The sequence below is a fragment of the Corvus hawaiiensis genome, chromosome 12 (genome assembly GCF_020740725.1).
Source record: "Corvus hawaiiensis isolate bCorHaw1 chromosome 12, bCorHaw1.pri.cur, whole genome shotgun sequence".
NCBI lineage: Eukaryota > Metazoa > Chordata > Aves > Passeriformes > Corvidae > Corvus > Corvus hawaiiensis.
Genome location: NC_063224.1, coordinates 7,530,790 through 7,550,257, shown reverse-complemented (window position 1 = coordinate 7,550,257; position 19,468 = coordinate 7,530,790). Strand labels below are relative to the sequence as shown.

Sequence of the window (19,468 nt, the reverse complement as noted above, 5' to 3'; positions counted from 1 at the left end):
GTGGTTTATATGCTTCAGTGCCACATCTGAGAGTTGAGTCTGACTCAGAGGTCTGTTCTCCTGCTTCCTGGGCTGGGTGGAGCTGTGAGCTCTATCAGCATGCTTATTCTCTGTGGGGAAGGAGTAATCTGGTGCCCTGCTCAGTTCTGCAGAGGTAACAAGCAAATACATTCTCTTTCATGCTGTGCCCACGTGGCAGTGGGCTTGCTAAAGCTTTAGAGCATTTCACTGTCCATGTAAGTTGCATGGCAGTCTTAGTGGCCTGATTTGGAAATCAGCAACATGTTCTGGCTGTCTCAGTTCTCATACAAGCATGGTAATAATGCCATTTTAACCTTAAGTTTCCCCTCTAAACTGAGGGAGTGGGGAAGCTTTTTGCTGTGCTGTGATGGCTGTTTGGCTCTGAGCACCTCGTTACCAGGGTGGTGCTACAGTTATTTAACAGAGTTTAATGTGCTGCAAGACAGTTTGCTGGATCTGAGTGTGTGCTCCAGGTAACAGTGACTGACAGAGGCTGATTACTCTGCTTATGTTTCTTTGATCCTTACACTGACTCTTCTGAAGACACTATAAAGGAGACCTGTTTGGGTAGCTCATCACCTAGTTAGGGCACAAGACTGACTAATCCCTGGCTCCTCTGAGTATTTGGAGATCCTTAGCATTTACTCCATGATCCTATGGCAATGTTCTCTGCTCTGGAGCAAGGATAGAGTAATACAGAAAACTGAGTGTAACTGCAGTGAGGCAAGCTAAGTGTTTCAGAGTGCAGCAGGGTTTGCCTGGCCAGTGACTGCACTGAGGCACAGACTGTGTGTTATGCCTCTAAGGTTACAGAGCAGATCACCTCCTTGGGGTCCTTTCTGAAATCACTTACACATCTCAGTGTCTCTTATCTCTAGAGCTCATTTCTCTGCTGTCCTGCACTTTCTTTATCCAGGATTTTATTTACATAATTTCTGTGAAGCCTACTATGATAATGTGCTGGAATCTGTTAAATGTTGAGGTCCCGTATTGCTTGTTCAATTCTGAATGGCTGTTTTCCTCTTAACCCAGCAGTGGGAAGCACTGCTTCACAGAGGGGAAGCACAGATGGGATGCCCTAATGCAGAGTCCCTTCCTGCTTGGATCTGTTAAGCCTAGAGAGACTCTTGGGGAGCAAAGGCTCCTGGATCAAGATCCATCAGCCTGAGGAAATCCTTTTTCCACTTTCTCCATCTTTCCAGAATGAATGCATGATTGGAATTAAATGGTAGTAGACAACTTTGGGTGCTTGCAGATTAGTTTTCCCTGCAGCACTAGGAGTCTGTCAGTTGCTCTGTCCAGAACAACCTGGTAAACTGGTGGGAGCTTGTCCTCTCTGCCTTCAGGGTAGGGGCAATTGCATTCTGCAAGAATTTTTTTTCCCCTTCTTTTTAGAATATTGCGTGGCTAGAAAATCTTTCTGTCCCAGACAGCAGCCGGAGCAGAGGGAGCGGGGCAGAATAAAAAGCTGCTGCAGAGCTAACTCAGGAAGAAGCAGGAGGAACTCTGGCAGCTCTGTGCAGAGGTGAAGGGAAGTGCACAGTGTGTGCATGTTGCAGGAATAGATCATGCTTGTTCCTGTGGGAAACTGTGTAATGATGCTTTGGAGCAAGGATTTTTGCAGGGGTAATGCTGTAATGTTTGGTTACAGGTTGTCACCAGTAAGCCGTGTGCTGGGGGGCCTCTTAAGAGGAACTTTGCTACTCAGTGCTAGGCTGATCCCTTGCTCAGTGAGCAGGCAGGGCATGGACAATGGAATGTGTGCACTGGCCTTCAGTGAGCAGGTATCTGTGGGATTTCCCTCTGCCTGAGTCTTAATAGAGTGAGATTCTTTCGAATTTTCCATATCAGTGCAAAGGCTTAATCCTGTAATAGGCTGTGTTTGTGTGTTGAATTGGAAAGAGTCAGTTTAGCATTTGAAAGCAGAGAAGTTCTGTGCAAACCTCTCTGTTCAAGAGGTGTACTTGCATTGTCACTTAGTGCAGAAGTACAGAGGACCTTGGTCTCATGCTAAAGACCAGGGAACTCCTGCTACTCCATTAGGGTGGTCACTTTGAGACTGACTGAGGTGTCAAACACAAACCTGCGCAAACATTCCTGGCAGCCTGTGCTTCAGGCTGTGCCAGTGTTGTTAAGTCTGGCCATGGGTTTCCATTTGGGGCAGGAAGCCAGAAAACTTGAACTTCAGTCTGAGAAACACTGAAGAAAGTATCTAATTCTCTTTAAAAAGAAGAATAATAAAAAGATTTATATTTACCTTGATGCTTTCTGAACTCCTATTGATGCCCCTCTATTCTGTGCTGTCCACACTGTACCTATTTTGGGAGGTGAGGAGTTCACTTAGATGTGTGGAACTCTTGTTTCTTTGCTTCCATATAGTTGGTTTTGTTAGCAAAGGTGGTAAGAGATTGTGCATAAAGCTGCAGGAAACCTTCCTCAATTAGCATCCTGCTGTTTCCAGCTGTGCTTATCTCCTGAGATGCTCCTGTTAAACTGTTTAAGTCTTTGGATTGCTCCATCAGTGCTAGATGAGACTGACTTCAGCTATTAAATTAAAAAAATATGTTGAAAAGTACTTGATTTCTTTGGAAATACAATTTCTTCTTGAGTTGGAAAACCCTGAACTTTTCCCTTGACAGCTTTATTTGTGAATAGTTTTTCAGTTTCTATTTTCAGTAGTAACAAACAAACAAATGAGTGTTTTGGCTGTTGTGGTAACCTCTTGTTACACTATCACTACCTTTATCCCTCACTCAGATTGCACATCTCGTGACTATTGGAGTAGAAGAGGGATTGTGTAAGAAAAAAATTAGTTTAGTACCATCATCAGTCTTGAAGCTGTGTCCAGTCTTCATCCTTCAGTACTTTCTAGCAGATAAATTCAGAGCTGGTGATACAGCTGTGTTATCTCCCCATCCTCTCTTCAGTATTTATCTTTTGCAGCCTAATTACGCAATAAATCCTTTTTGGCCTTCTGATCAGTGTTCAAATAACAGAGAAAGTGTGAATAATTCACTTCGGAGAAATTTGAGACAATTTAGAAACCTCTCATGGTTTTGGAAGGTGTTTCAGTTGGGATTTTTTTGCTGCCTGTTGAAAAGGATTGTGGTTTAGGACTGGGTGAGGGAAAGGTCTTTTTCATCTGTTCTGGAACCTCTGCTTCTGCTTTCACTTGCAGAATTTGGGCTCCTTGTGTTGGCATTGTTTCTTAATTGCTGAACTGGGCCCAGTGTCAGGTTAGGTCATTCAGTCTCTGCTGAATGTTATGTCTAACCAGCATGAGAGAACAGTTGCTAACAGGCTATATGAAATTTCAGAGTTACATACTAGGCTGTACAGGATTTAAGAAATATGAAAGTTAAAACCTAAGGCATCAGTCCACTTGCCTCTATACTCTGGCTCTGCTGCTCCTGGCAGATATTTAACCCTACACACTGCTGGAGCTGTTTATTTAAACAGGTTTCCTTTGCTGTTGTGGCCTGCTGTGTGGCAGGTTCCTTGCAGCTTGAGTGACACCACAAAGGATTTGTTGCTTGACAATTCCTGAGATCTTTGCAGAGACAAAAACTGTGTAGGAGACATTGAAATGGGATGACTCTTGTTTAACTATGAGGCACAACAGCTTAAATGGCTGTTCTTGCTTTCCTGGTCCGGGCATCATATGTAGTGAGCCCTGTCTCCATGGTCTGAATCTTTCTGCCATGTTTCCCCTCTTCCTACTGTTGCTCTCTCTGCCTGTTTCTCACTTCCCTGTAGAATGCTTCTGTAATTGGAGAGCTGCTTCTGGATCACTGAGTTTGAACTACAGCTGCCAGACATCCCTTGTATTTGGAATTTGTCAGTTTAACAGTAGAAACAGGATGCAAGTACTTGATTGTAAATTGGCAGTAAGTGGAGACAAGACAAAGTTTTTGGCACTGGGCGGGGGTGGAGGGGGGAAAGCCACTTCCTTTCGTTTAGGTGAAGTAACCAGGAAAGTATCAGGAAAAAACTTGGACACAGAACATGGGTTTTGGTTTTGGGTTTCTTTTGCTTCTGTTTTTTTTTTCCCCTTGACTCACTTCCCTGTGCAGAAGGCAGAGCTTTTTTAGTACAGCCAACACCTCACCTTTTCCACTGCATTCTTAAATATTATGGGACTAGTTGACCTGAAGCAAACTACCTTAAAGACATCACCTTGGTACCCTGTAGACTGGCCTTCCTTAATTTCTGGTGCCTGCCTTCTAGGCTTTGTAGATGCCTTTGAAGGATGAATTGCAATCTTGTGTATGAAGCTGGGATAGTACATTCTCTGTAGTATCCAAGGCAGATCAGTAATGGATTTGTGCTCTGTTCTGTTGTAGGACATGAATCCTCACTGTATTCATGGAGTACTGCTTCTGGTTGAAAGAGATCTGACTTTTCGGATGGAGAAGCCACCAGGAGGACAGGTAATGAAACCATGTATCTGGGGTTTGCTGGGCCACTCTTGCTATCTCTTATTTAATTCTCCAGAAGCAAATTCCCTGTCATTGATATATGTTTATTCACACATGAAATCTCTGTAGATGTCTTCTGTGTTTTGTGGTCATGGTCTCTTATGGGTGTGATATTTACTGGGTTGTAGTGTTTATGTGAGCTGAACAGATCCCTATCATGCTCTGTTTATTGCCCCGTCCATCAGTGACATTTGCACCACATTTACATCAATCTGCTGGGGACTCAAGACACAGGGTTTGTTGGGAGCATGGATAAGTGTATGGAGGAGCCCTGCACAATTTGCTAGGGATGCTTTTCATGTTCTCCTATTAACAATAAATGCGTGGTCAGGAAGAGATCACATTAGGCTAAATCCTGAACTCCACCTTTGAAGGTGCTTGTTGCTTTCCTGGCTTTTGCATCTCTCCTGTTTCCTCTCTTCATACCTGCTGCTGCCAGTGGCTGAGAGACTTCTGCAAGAAGAAGATGAGATTGGCATTTGTGTGAGGTTCCCTTTGTAGCCAAAATGTCTGGAAAGACTAACAGGAGGGAAAGTTACCACAACATCACTGAACTCCCCCACTACAAGTAAAACTGTCTTGGTATTCTATGGCTGTATAAGAAATGTGGGCTCCGAGCCATTCTGTGGTGAGTGAAGAGGATCAGATTTCATCTTAGTCCTCTCCCTCTGCTCCAAGACTGCTGCAAGCTACAAGAGTGGACTGAAATTCTGTGCCTGCTAAAACTCTGTAGGCTACAGAGTAGGCCTGGACCTCCTTTTTGGCTCCTGTGGATGAAGATGTTGTGATAGGCATCAGGTTTGCTGTGTGTGTCGTGTGGTGTCCCAAAAGGCTAAAGAATAACAAATGCTATTAGTCCATTTCCTTATTGCCCCCATGTGGAAGAATTCAGAGTCAGAATGGGGGCTGCAGGCATGTGCATGCAGGGAGAGCTACAGAAGACATTAAACACATTGAACAAACACAAAGAGTGTAGGAGGGAACACAGGAAAGGCTAATAAAGACAAGGGCATACAGGAGGAATTGGAAGCATCATCACAATTTTGTAAGGAGGTGGAAACTTTGTATTGTGTGTGTGGGAGTTAAATGTCTGCACCTGAGCTTGTGTCTGGGCTGGCTTCCATGTACCTGCAGGAGCACTTGTTGCTCTGGTGAGTGTAGATATGCTCTGAGGTCCTACAGACTTGCAGAAGGCAAGTTACCTGTGTCAAGATCCAAGAAACTCTTGGAGCAAATAGCTGCTTTGATGAGTGGAGAGTTGAGGGCAGGGCAGAGGCTGCTCTGTTAGACTCTTTTTCCAGGAAGTGAGATGGGGAAGCTGGGGGCTGGATTTAACCTCCCAGATTCTCCAAACAGATGCAAATCGCAGCACAACTGTGGGAACATACGAGGGAGTTGCTATGCTTACACCGGGAGGTACTGGCTCTGGAGAAGGCAGGCTGCTGCCAGACTCCCATCACAGATGTTCTGCCTGGTGAAACAGCATGTTGTGGCCTGCATTCCTTCAGGGTTTGCCCACTGAGCTGTTCAACAAGCTGGTCTAAGATTGAATTGGGTTTTTTTTCCCCTTCATATTGTAGTGATAATGCAGGTACACATTGCATGCTGTGCTTCTGTGCAAGATAGATAAAGAAATGATGGATTCTACCTTTTGTTAACCTTCCCCTCCTCCTCCAGTACTCACACCCTAACAGAAGTGTGCTTTTTTCTTTTCCTTTCTATTCCTGTGCAGTTTGAACTTCTCACCTCCATGAAATCCCTCCATAAGCACATAGACAGCTCACAGCTGCCTGTAGAGCTGGATGGGACCTTCCCGTACTGCCACCAGGACTGGCTAAGCTTCCGCAGGGTGAGTAGGATGTCTCGTGTGCTTTGGTGTCTGAGAGAAGCAATGGCATGGTAACAGATGGGAACAAGAGGAACCTGTCAACAGCTGAACCTACAAGCATTAAAAGACAATGTTCCTGCAAAGCTGTGAATGCAAATGAATCTCTGTTATCAAAAAAATGCTAATACTGTCTTCATAAGAAGGGTACACACTGTGGCCTATTGGCATGACTGCAGGAACTAAAATTTTAGGTTTTTACTCATCTGCTTGAACTGCATTAATTTTTTCGTGCCTTCAAAATATGGTCAAATCTGGAATGGAATCCGGTTTTGTCATGGTGTGCAGTGGCTCTTGAGTTATACTCCGAGGATTAAGGACAGACATCTGAAACTAATGTCAGGAGAAGGTGTTAGTATCATGTTGCCATTGGACTAACAATGAAGAACTTGAGTGAAGTAACAAGAATTAAATCTTTTTGGTTTTGGAGCAAGTTCCCCAGATCAAGCTATTATTTTGTTAATAAAATCTGCAGTCCTTGCAAGAGCAAGGCGTGGAAGTTCCTGATAATCAGTTCAGAATTATTCTTCTAGGAATAACTTTTACTTCAAGCAGCAGGGTACGTGCAGACTGCCAGAAGCCTGCAGAGGGTAGCATCCATGGTACCAGTACCCAGCTCCGTGTGTGCTTGTGCTGTGGAGGGAGCCTGAGTGCTGTGGACCAGATGCTTGTTGAATCTTTAAAAGCTCTATTGACTTATTTGGCACACTGAGACTAGACAGGATTAAATCTCTGTAAATCTGCACACAAGCTGGCTGCCTTCATGTTGAATTTGCTCACCCTGGTGGTTGACAGAATTGTCACCTCAGCTTCCAGAGGATCCAGTGGTCTTTAGGCTCCAACCTCGATGCCCAGAGTGCTCTGTGACACAGTGCAGCACTTGAAGCAGATTAAGATGTCACTGATAACACCACTGTGGTGCTGGTGGCAGGCTTCAGGAGATAGGCTTGGCATGTGCTAGATGTTAACTTACTTTTTCCAACTTACTTTAGAACCATTTCTCTTAAACTTCCATCTAAAAGTACTTGTAGCAGCCTGTGCTCATGCAGTAGAGGTACAGAAGCCTCATCTTGGTGCCTAGGATTGACTTTGAGAAGTTGAAATCTATTTGGCAGTGAGGGAGCAGAGAAACTTTGCAAGAGGTTATGGATTAGTTTTATGGACAGAGTGGGGAATACCTTGAGAGCTGAGGTGCTCTGTATGTGCAGAAGGGCAGTTCTTGAAGGAAGAACCATAATATCAGGCTACTTCTTTTCTAAGCATGTAAAACATTGCCAAAGGGGGTTAATATGAGAATCATACTGTATGGAATGCCTGTTTATACTGTGTGGGGTAATGACCCATGTGCTCAGCTCCTTTAGCTCTGGAGCTATGTGGCAAACAGCATTTATTTCCTGTCTCAGTGATCTCACCTGCATCCTGCCTGCTAATCTGTCACTGCTGGCGTTGTTCCAGCACTCCAGGGAAGAGGGAGTTCAATTCAGTAAAGATTCAAACAGCTGCTTTTTTGTTTTGTTTTGAGCATGGTTATTTTGGAATAGCTGTTTCTCCCTTCTCTTGATTTCAGTGGCATCTGACAGTATTCAGGTTTTATATTACTGACTTCTCTAAAACACAGTGCCTCATGAACCCTTACAAAATGTTTGGGCTTTGTTTGTTTTTTTCCCTGCTTCCACCCACCCTGAAGAGAGGAAGGATTTCAGATTTATCCATAGGTGGTGCTTAATTTTGGAAGCTTTCCAGTTTCCTAATCTTTAATTTACACTACTTTTAACATGAAGAGAAATTACTTAAAGCAGAAAAATTCCAAGTATTTGTTTTATGTTTTGTTTCTCTGAAATTCATGCAGTGTGATTCATCTTCATGGAAAGTTACAAGAAATGCTAATGGAAGAATGTGAGACATAAGTGGACTGGGTGTTTTTTCTGTAAAGCATGACCCATCCGACCCATGAGTATGCAGGTTTTTAAGGTGTGCATGGAGGCCTTGGTCTAGTGTGATGCATCTGAAGCCTCTGATGGGCCTCTCTTTGCTGATACAGTTTCACTGAATGATATAATTGAACCCTTGGATTAATGTGTTTGATCCTCTCTTGATTTTTGTACTCCTAAGCTTCTGCAAGCTCAGAAGACCTTTCCTGTCAGCTGCGAGACAATAATCTCTGCCTTGGTCCTTTATTCTTGTAGAAGCTGGAATACTTGCTACAAGGATGCCAGGGTGTTTGTGCCTTCCTTCAGGGAGCTATTAATAAAGTGGAGTCTGGAAAATTACCGGAAAAGGCTGAGGTAAGCATGTTCCTCAGATCAGAGGTGGACCTGAGACAGAAGAGAACATGAGGCTGGATAGCTGCAGAAAAGCTGTAGCTTTGAATTTGCAAGCTGTAGTAGCAGAGTATTCCCAGTACTAGTAGAAACTAATCCAGACGAAGTGATAGAGGCTTCAGTGGCTCTGGAAGCTGATTGTCTGATTCCTCAGTGTCACCCAGGAGATCTTTCCAGCTGGGCTTGTTGCTGATGGGTGCTTGCTCCAGCATTGGGGTGCATTCTCAGCAGCTCCAGAGCTCTGTAGCTGGTACAAACTTTGGTGTGCCAGGTACAGAGCAGCTGCCTTGGGCTGTGCTGCATCAGGTTGGCTTGAATGGCCTGGAATAATACTAGGTAACAGCTTAGTTCTGTGCTGTGGTTCCAACTTTGCTGTCTCCAGAACACAAGTTTGGAAGTGGGCAAGAAGGGGAAGAGACAAAGACCAAGCCTATGTGGTCACTACCTATTTCTCCTCTTGAGAAGTTGCTGTACCCCTGACACGGTAGGGAATTGCTGCCAGCTCTGCACTGAGGGTTCCAGTAGTAAATGATGGAGGATATGGTAGTGGCCTTCCTGCACACACCTGTATATCCGCAAACCCTTCGTGTGTATCTTGTCCCACGGCTTGGAGCCATGCAGATCCAGGCTCTCAGAACTCTAGGAGTTAGGTGTGAGTGGGAAGTGAGGCTGGGAAGTTTATTTCTTCTATGCCCAGCAAATGAATGGAACAACAATGATGGGAATTGGGGCACAATTTTAGCCTGGTGGGGAAGGTACCAGAGCATAAGGAGCACTGTTTATCACTTTGGACTTGTCAGGCTGGAGAGAGACAGCCGTGGGAACCAACCTCCCCTTTTCCTAGAGTGGGCCCAGGTGAGATGTGGTTTGGGTGTGTTTTGGTTTAGGTGCTGGTTTTTGCCTGTAGGTTGCAGTAACAATTCAACTCACTCTTGTGATCCCTCCAGGATGCAGCTGTGCTGCTGAGGAATTCAAGGCAGTTGATGAAGAATGTTCTGGAAGACGCAAGTTTGGTTAAGGTGCAGCAGGAGGGTGGAGCGCTCCTGGCCAGACTGGGGAAGGAGGAGTCTTGTGTCACCCTTACCCAGGACTACAGGTGAGCCCCCAGAGTGGGAGGAGATGGACATGAGCAAAAGGCAGGTGCTAGGAGTCTCCCTGAGGTGCTCCATCATTGGTGCAGGCGTGAGAACAGCTTTGTGTAGCAAAGAATTATGTTGAAAACAGCAAAGGTGAAAAATGTAATGAATTTTACTCTTAACCGGATTGCTTCCTCCCCAGTCCAAAAACTAGTCCAGGTGGATTCACTTAGATTGTTCAGCTTCCTTTTTCAAGCCAAATCAGACTTACCTTCTTTAGTGGAGAGAGAGCTGGATATTTTGGGTAGATATTATTAAAACACCAGCCTTAATTGATGATACCAGTGATGAATGTTTAGGTGCAGGCCATTATCTCTGTGTGATTTCCCAAGGCACTCCTTATGCAAGGGGATTTCCAAGGACCTTAGCTGGGAGGAATGCTTGCTGGCTGCAGCAGGCTCTGATCTCCTTGCACATTGGTACAGTTTGCACAAACAAAATACTTGCTGCCCGTTTGTGGGGTTGGTATGAGAAGCGGGGACTGAGAGAGCCCAGCTGTTTGATATCTCCAGGGCATTGCACAACTCCTGTTTGTGCTGTTAAAACACCTGAAGCTTGTCAGCATGAGAAGGCCTCTGTGCTATGTGCTGTGCAAACAACAAGGTAGAAAGGCAGCCTTTGCACCCAGGAGCTTCCAGCCCAGTGTGAGATAACTGCTGGCATGTGGGTGCAGATGAGGGCGCAGGGGGTGGCAGGGTGATGTGGAATAGCTCTGTGCATCCACAGCCTTGCTCTGCTTAAACTCCCTGTTGCCATCACAAGCTGGGAGGTTTGAAGGGAGGGAATGAAGAGAAGATAACAAAGTAGTTATGGAGTATCTCAACACTGTGAAAAGCATGTTTCTCTTTTAAAATTCAGCAAGTGGATGACAGTGCAAGTTGCTACCTGTCACTGGAAGAAGAGGACTGACATTTTGGTGCAGAGAGGGGAGCATGGGGGCAGGCTGTGTAACTGTTTCTGTTTCCTGCTTGCTGTGACTCCTGTCAGGAGCTCTGGCAGGCTATGCAGACACAGTTCTCTTGCTGAACTGGTGAAGTAATCTTGATGCAATTTTGGATTGAGTTAGTACAGTATAGTCTTTTCATTCTCATGCGACATGAGAAGCAAAATAATGTGGGGTTTTGTGCTTTGTTTTATTTAGGTTTTTTTTTATTATTATTTATTTTAAGCAACACACAGCAACTTTAGAGTCCTAGGAGAATGGGGAGAATGTGCATGAGTTTTATGTTTTGGTTTGGTTTTGAGCTAAGCCTGTGTTTTTGTGCAGGGAAATGATCAACTTTGAAACCTGATCTGACAGAGCCCCAAAGGATAATTTACTGCTTTGATTACTTTAGCAAGGGCAGGGGTGGGGCATACACACTGAATTGTTTGATTGTGCAGTGCTTGAGTGCATGCCGAGGCTGTGTAGCATGTTCTCTGCTTAGTTCAGGTTATATTCATTGTCTGCCAGTGTGAAAGGAGACTGTATGCCATGGCTCAAATATATGTGGCTCTCTCCAACTTAAGGAGCATAAATGAATGTAGCAGGAGAAAGTTATTCTCTTCTAGGCTGTGGAGTAGTTGCAGAAACTAAATTCCATCCAGTATTTTAATTTTCATCTAACTTAGGGCAGAGGACTAAAGAAGTCCACTCTTCTTTGTTCCAGGATCCCTTCAAATGGGGAAGAAGGCTCTATCACTTGGCTAGAGAACACTGTATAAGGCACTGTTGGTTTTGGGTCCTCCATGGCTTTGCACTTACTCCTTCTTTCCTATCTGATGTGCACATATTAAAGGTTCTGAGCTCTGCTTAATACTGTAAAGATTATGATTTTCAAAGGCTTCTTTAACAGATACGATCAAAGCAGGGTGTGGACAAAATATTGCAACTGGCCAGCTAAGCTAGCATGGAGTGGCTATTGATGTATGTAGGTCCAATATTCGATTTCTAACTGGTGATGTGTGAAAAGGGAACAGGACTGGCTTTGTATGTGCACTCAGCAGGGCTTGTGGTACTGCTGCTCTGAACTTTGAATTGTAAAATCTTGATCTAATGCTTAACAGCCTAATTCCACACCCATTCTCCCAACACTTGAAATAAATTATTTACGAAAGCAAGTCAAATGGCTTTAACTCTTCTAAGCCACCTTTTTGGCTCTTTTGTCTATCACGTGTCCAGTTGTTGAAGTTTTTTATTGTCCATTATGGTGCAAAAGTCTGATAAAACGGAGTCATGACTGCCAGGACTTCTTAGTCATAAGTTGAGGCCAGTTGTGAACAGGTGACTGTCCGAATGTGCAGGAATTACATATAAATAGAGAAGACAATTTTAAGAGCAGTTTTCTGGACTTTTGGCTCGACTTAATTACAATATGCCAACTATAAGTGGAGAACTAAAGGTAAAATTGTGATTTTTTTTTTTAAATAAAGATGACAAGCCCATCTGCACCTTCACCTTGGGATTAACCAAGCAAGGGATTGACTTGCCTTTTTTTTAGGCAATACCTTTTTCTAGCTCTCACAGATGTCTTTCTTGCTAGTTTGTGGTTTCACGTGGAAAAAGAACACCAGGAGCTGGTAAAAATAGATATGGATGAACCCTTCTGAAAATGCCTGACCACAGGTTGGAGATAGTAAGTTAAAACAGGCAAGGAAGCAGGCATGTGCTCAGGCAATCAGATGTTATCTGCCAAATACCTTTCAAGAGCAAACAGCAAGCAAGATTTGCTTTAGTAATGAAACTCTTCCCATGGGATTGGTTGTGGAACCTTCTCTGCTCGCTCTGCCCTCCTGGAGAGCAGAGATGCCCTTTGGAGTGTTTTGTGGCACAGAGAAGTGGGATCTCATTGCTGCTCAGGTCTGACCTGGGATTTGTGAGGCTTTGCTAAGACAGTGCCACAGGTTCTTTCCTGCAGAAGTTGAACTCATCCCATCAAAGATGTGGGCATGCAGGAGGGATGTGTTGGGCTCCATCCATTAGTTTCTCTAACAGATGATTTAACAGCCTCCGGGAGTCTTTCCTGGATGGTCCCATCCTGACATGCTGTCGTACCACAGCAGTGGCTTTGACCAGTAACTCTGCTCACATTGTGAGCTGACCAGGAGTCCTCGTACTCCTTTCTCCACCAAGTACCACTGTAAAAGATAGCCTTGCCCATCCAGCTGCTCATCCACAAAAGGAAAGACTGACTTCTCCAAGCAGTCTGTCTGGAACTCTGCCTTTTCCTAGCTTAGGAAGAAGGAGCTCAGTTACGAGAATGCACATCCTGCAGGCAGCTCATTGCAGGGAGTTGGCTTAGGGGCTGTGGAGTGCTCAGCTGGTCTCTGAGATCTCCCACCTCCAGCAAGACCAGGCTGAATTTGGCCTGGAGTTGGTGTGGGTGTGGCACTGATGAGCCAATATCTTTGTGGCGCCTCTTTAAGTGGTGTAATGATAGGGCTGGCCCCCCAGAGGTGCAGGGGGACTGCTGGAGGTGGCATTGCCACTTGCTCACTGTTGGTGGATTTAAAGCCAGCACATTCGCCTTCGCACCGTCCACTGTGCTGAAGGTTCAGTGCTTCTCCAGGTCTGTTAGCTGAACCCTTAGAGGTTTTGCTGGCCCAGTCTTTCTGGAGATTGAAATGCAGAGCTGTTAGCCTAGCTGAAGTTCCTCTTGGTAAGTGTGGCCAAATGGCAGACACCTCCATCACTTCAATGCTGTTAATACTTCTTTTTGCACTTTCAAACAGGAATTTTTTAATAACCACAGTCTTGTTAATAAGGTACATAGAGTTGGTTAGAAGGTGTAGCTTTGGCTACTGGTTGTCTAGTGTAGTGATCAACTAACCTGTAGCTTGCAGGCAACTCACTGAGCCAGCTGTGAAAGGTGGACTAAGGTATTGCTGCTTCTGTAGTGGATGTCAAAAACTTAAAGTTTACGATGGAAGTGTCAGAGAAGCTGCCAGAAGCCAGACAGCAGCAGTGGGAGCTCTTGCTGAAGTGAGGCTGTGATGTGGGGCTGGGCAGCAAGGCCAGGATCCTTTTAACCTGGTCTTTAGCCAGGTGTTTTTCACTGTTGTTCTCATTATTGCTGCTCTTCCAGCATAGCCAAGAGCTGGAAATATGTGCCTAGCCAAAGTACCCAGTGAATGCCTTTCGTCCTGCAGATGTTATGAGTCACAAGTAGAGTAAAGAAGGTATAACCATTTTATATTAATATATAGATGGTTTATATTAGTTTAACCAGAGTGCACCTGCCTGGCTCTACGACGAACCTATGTTCTCACTGTGGCACGGGAGTGGGATTGTGTCATGCTCTGCATGGTGATGGGCAAGATAGTCCCAAGGCTAGAGGTGAGAGCTAAAAGGAGAAAAACCTCAGATGGTGAAGGAATGATCATGTTGAGTGCTTGGCTCTGTGCAACATGGAACCAAAAAAAGCATCATCTCTTCCCCCAAGCTCCTCATCAGAAAAGAATCTGTGCTTGCAAGCTGTGAATAAGCAGCTTATAAATAGATGGAGGAGTGAATTCTCCTTTGTTTGCAGAAGGCAGTATAGTTAGTCTCTGTACTTTGAGGGTGGAGTGGCTAGAGCCGAGAGCTGGTTTTGTGAGCTGGCTATTTTTAGTGTGGCTTGGTGATGTAGTTGGAAGCCCTGGGTGGGGATCTGAGCTGAGCAGAGGTAATGGACAGTACAGAGCAGACTTCCTGAGCAGCAGCTGCCAGGTTCCTGGTGCTGGACCTGACTCAGTTACAGTGACAAAGAGGGTGATCTTGCAGCCAACAGCCTCCATAGTTCGTGTTCTGGCTTTCACACACACTGCTGAGACTCTGGGTCTACTTGAAGCTGTGGTCACTTAACAGTGCAGTGGGGTGTAGCTCTGTGGTGCTTCAGAGCTCATGTTTGTGGGTCTCCAGCAAGGCTCCTGCTAGTAGCAGCTCCTGGAATGTTACAAGGCCTGCATGTGCCATTCTGCAAAGCGGTGTATGAGCTCCCTTTGGTGGAAGTAGACCTGGATAATGTACAGGCTCTAAGCCCTCTGCCAAGGGACTGCACAGCACCATGTAAAGCTTGTGTAGAGTCAGAGAGACTAAGCTGATCAGCCAAAATGTGGAACAAGTTGGGAGCAAGGTTAGAGGGGAGGTGGGTGTCTGGTGTATAAAGTCCCAGTTTGGGCAGACTGAGATGGCTGGGCTTCTTGGTTTGTAAGGTACAGTGTGTGCACCATCAAACTGGCAGCTGCTGCTATAGGCTGGTCATAGCCAGGCAACTTATGCTGGGAAATCCTTCCTGGAGGCATTATTGTCTTCTGCCATTCCCTTTCTGTGTTAGAGATGTGTGTCTGCTGCGGCTCTGTGTGTTTGTACGTGCTTCAGAAGATGGTGATGCTTGTGTCGCTCTCACTGATGGCAGTTGAGCTAGAGCCTGCTCATCTTCCTGCCTCTCTGGGAACTCTGGGGGCCTCTCATGCTACCACTTGCCAGTGTGCACTCCTGATACGATCTGCGAGAGGCACCTTTCATTGTAGGGTCCTGTGCATGTTCCTCCTGTAGACCTAATCCTAAAACCTCCATCTTGGGATGAGATGTATACTCAGTATACCTTTGAAGCCAGATGAAAAAACGTGCTTAAATTCTGAGCTCAAAGGCTGCCACGAGACGCCTCTGTGCTGTTGCTGGTGACACAGAAGGTGCTGATGAGCACTAAGCCTTTGGTTGAGCATGGGTGGCAGTGCTCTTCCCTGGCCTTATTTGTTTGTGTCAGGTGGAGGGAGGAGCGCACTGCAACATTTCTACCCAAACACACACTGTGCTGCTTGGTATTCATTTTGGTTACAGTCTAACCTGTTCCCTCTGTTTGCGTGGTGGTTTTAGCCTGGTAAAAAGCACTTAGCTCGCATTAAACAAATCTTGCTGCTCCACACATAAAGGAGAGTGGAGTTGGGGCTGTTGTCATTCTGAGTGCATGAAGTGCTGTGAGGCGTCAATTGTGGCATTTGCAGAGAGCTAAAAGATTGCAGAGTTCTGTCTAGGTAAGTTTTCATTGTCCTCTTAGGCTTTTTATGAGATGATTCCCCTCAGCACCCTTTCTGTTTTTTATTTTCTGCTGTCTTGTGTCCTAAATCTTCTTGGATTCAGTGAGAATTTACCCAAAGACTCCAGTTTTGCTTGTTTTTGTTTGCAATGCTTGTCATGCCAACAGGGCATTAGGTAATTAGTGAGTGACACACTGTGTTTTATCTGTTTAAAAATATTATGGAAAAAATTGCAGAAAGTTTCCAGTATAGGATGTTAGCTGAACTGCCTGACATTCCTGCCTCAGCCCAGGCTATCCCACAAGCACCATTTTTTATATAACTAGGTTGGGATAGATACGTCTCTTGCTGGGCTGGTTAATAGAACAGTCCCTGCTATTATATGGATTGTACATAGCCCTGGAAGTGGGTAAAAGGAGAATGTATCAATGAAACAGGGACGTGGCTTTAAATGACAGTGTGTATATATTTGAGCAGGGTATCTTGAGAGCCTGGTGGTCTCAGCATCAGGAACCCAGCTCTTAGACTGGTGTATTTGACCAGGATATGAAGCATAAACAAGCAGGTTAATGTACATTAGACAAGGTTTAGAGGTGGAAATTGTTTACAGCTGGTAGAAAACCACATCTGGAGACTCAGTGTTCCCAGAATGGTGTTTCCAAATCCTGTCCAAGGCTCCACTGCAGAGGGAACTTTCCCTGTAAGCAGGCTACTTGTTAGTTTGGTATTTCTTACAATGTTTTTTTTTCCCAGTCAGTTTTAGGGATCTTACTGGGATTTAAAATCAACCAGAATCTGAACACAGTTTTATTATAACTGAATGCAAGCCAGGCAGGAGAATGAACCAAAGGTCACATCTTGAGACTGTGCTTGGACATTTGTTTAACTGTGTGCATTGATCCCTTGGCTTTTAAAGGGATTTCTGAGCGTATTTCTGCTAAAAACACACTTAAATGAACTGTGCTCCAGAAGAGAATTCTCCTGGCAGTTGTGGTCTCCAGTGCATTGTATTAATTGTATGGTTTGCTCCCAGGTCAGGTAACCTAGTGAGGAGGGATTCAGCCAGGTCTGTGGTCTCAGCTAGATCCACTGGTCCCATCCTGAATGGGAACAGGCATCCCACAGGCAACCCCAGATTTGGTGTTTGACCTCTGTGCCTTTGTAAGAAACTTGAGGGTTCTAAAAAATGTACCCTGTTCCTCAGATGCTTTTATCAGGGAATTGAAAAACCGCCATGGCTATTTGTGTTCTGCAGAGAATAATTAGTTTATTTAGCAGTATCTGCTTTAGCTTCACCATGGCTAGTTGGAATTTTAACCTCAGCTGCATGTGAAGCTCTCAGCTTGAAGAGCAGGACTGTGCATTTGAGGTTGACCTCCTTTTATGGGATCATTATAAATATGGCACTTATGTAGGTTGCTACCAAAATGCAGTAATGACCAAGAATGACATTTCTCTTCCTGCAAAATGTCCCTCAGGCACACAGGACTGTCCCTGCAGAGCTGGAAGGATTTCTTCCTTAAGCATTGCTCAGGATGTTTTAAGTGATTTGTAGCCGAGGTATCAGCACACATGATCTGGGTGATGTCCTTGGACTAATCCATCATTTAAACCTCCTAGTTGCCAGATCCTGTTCATTTTCTGCTAAAACCTGTAGAGACATCTGCAAGGGAAGTTTAGCACCAGGAGTGGAAGACTAGATGAGGCTAATGTTGTAACATTTGACTGTGTTTTTTCTAAATTACACTACAATTAAGGATATCTGATTTTCCCAGGACAAGTTAGCTGCACTATACTTGCCTAAACCCCATCAAATACTCTACCAAAATTTTGTATTTACTTCCATCCATACCATTTTAAAATTGACCATGGCTGGTCAGAGGATGAACTCTGATTTCAGCCCTTTGTTAGATCTGTTGTTCTTGCTGTTCGTCAGAGCAGTTCTTCTAGGGGCCGACAGGAAAGTGCAGAATAGTGATGGTTCTGCTGCTCCCTTCCCTGTGCTCTCCTGTTTGCATCTTGCTGGCATTGGCAGGCATGGCTCAGGCAGCACCTGCTTTTGTGACTCTGCTGGATGCTTCTTCTGTGGCCATCTATTTTTTGAAAATAAAACAGGTATTTTGCTTTGAAAACTAAAGTGTAACTCTCCAAGGCTGGCTTTTTTTGAAGAATGGATTCAGACAGAAATGGCCTTTCTAAATTATAGGTTTAAAATTACCCTATCATTATACAACAGCTTGGCACTTCTCCAGAAAACTGAAGATGTTTGGAACCTTTTCCACTGAAACGATAATTGCCCAATGAAAACAGGATTTGGGGAAACATAAACTGAGATCAAGCTACTCCTTTTTGCTATAAATTATATTGACTCTTCACTATTGCAAAATTGCTTTTGATGATTTGGCCATGGAAGAATGTAGTGAAAGACTCCTATTACCACACTCCCATGCGCAGGGATATTGCAATGCATCCACACAAATCTGAGCTTAGACGAGACTTTCCACTGACTTCAAACAACTCTGCCTTTTGTGCTCAGAGTTGCACAGGCCACTATTAAAATATCTTTAAAGTCCTTAACAACCAGGTGTTTCTTTTGTGTGGCAGGATGGAAGTCACTTTTTCTTCTTCAACCAAATTTTCAATATTTGGTTTGTTTACTCCAAGCTGCCTTGAAAGCACTGAAGGACAGGAATTTAAAACTTCTGAGTCTGAAGCTGAAAAAGAAATAGATATTTTTGTGAAGTATCATTTTCCCCATAAAACTCCTGGTTGCAGGATATCGTGGAGTTTACTAGTGCACTGGAAATCATTTAGGAAGTTTTCAAGATCTGGATCAGCAAATGGGGGGGGGGGTGTGTGTGTAGATAGATAAACAGATATACAGAGGTTTGGGAGAACAGACTTAATGCCCAGTGGATCCTGGCTGTAAGCGCTGAAGTGCCCAAGTGAATCGAAAAAACAAACTTTCCCATGGACTGTGAGCGATTTCTTTGTTTGGCCCAGTTTGCCTACCTACTTTATACTACAGCATGGAAAGGCTTATATTTTCCTCTGTGTAAGACAGTAAAGGATGGATGTTAGAGAGCCTGTCAGGCTGGTAAAAGTGAACTGTCAGGGGCTGACAACATATGAATGGAGTTACCTTGGAGATACAACAGAAGACCAACAACTAGACGTTGAGGTTTTAATGAATGCCTGCTAAGCAAGGCAGAACGTGTGAAAACAACGTGGCTGGTCCTTGAAACAAAGGGCTGAGGTGCTGGGATGCTGGAGGAACTCACAGAGGAGGAGGAATGGTGTAATGCCACACCCGAAGTTGCTTGGGGGCTCTGAGCCCAGAAGAGCTGTTGGAAACATTTTTTCTGTGTGTGTTGTTTGCAGACACTCAGGAAACCATTGGCAAGACCATGAGAAGGGGCAGCCTTAGAGTGTTGAATTGTGGCTGATAAGGGTATTAATAGCCTGCTGCAAGCATTCGCAGAGAAAAGAATCACTTAAATGACAAGAGTAAGGGATTTTGGCTTAGAGAACCCCACACAACCCAACTTACTGACAAGAGTTAATTTCCAGCCTTTTTCTGAACTGAATTCTCCTTCTAGTTCCTGCTTATAGCATAAACTCCCAAATGCA

The 19,468-nt window shown here is 44.6% G+C and overlaps 1 protein-coding gene across 6 annotated transcripts in view; it reads left to right on the top strand.

The window, feature by feature from the left end:
• Positions 1-19,468, top strand: part of PLEKHG4 (pleckstrin homology and RhoGEF domain containing G4) — an 88,752-nt gene that overhangs the window by 36,034 nt on the left and 33,250 nt on the right. For all 6 annotated transcript variants that reach the window (XR_007206357.1, XM_048316600.1, XM_048316599.1 and 3 more), the window contains exons 7-10: positions 4,365-4,451; positions 6,232-6,348; positions 8,571-8,669; positions 9,653-9,801. Coding sequence is in view for 5 of the 6 variants with exons in the window: in XM_048316600.1 (XP_048172557.1) it covers positions 4,365-4,451; positions 6,232-6,348; positions 8,571-8,669; positions 9,653-9,801 (452 nt within the window). In the remaining variant the exon portion in view is untranslated. The remainder of the gene's footprint in view (positions 1-4,364; positions 4,452-6,231; positions 6,349-8,570; positions 8,670-9,652; positions 9,802-19,468) is intronic.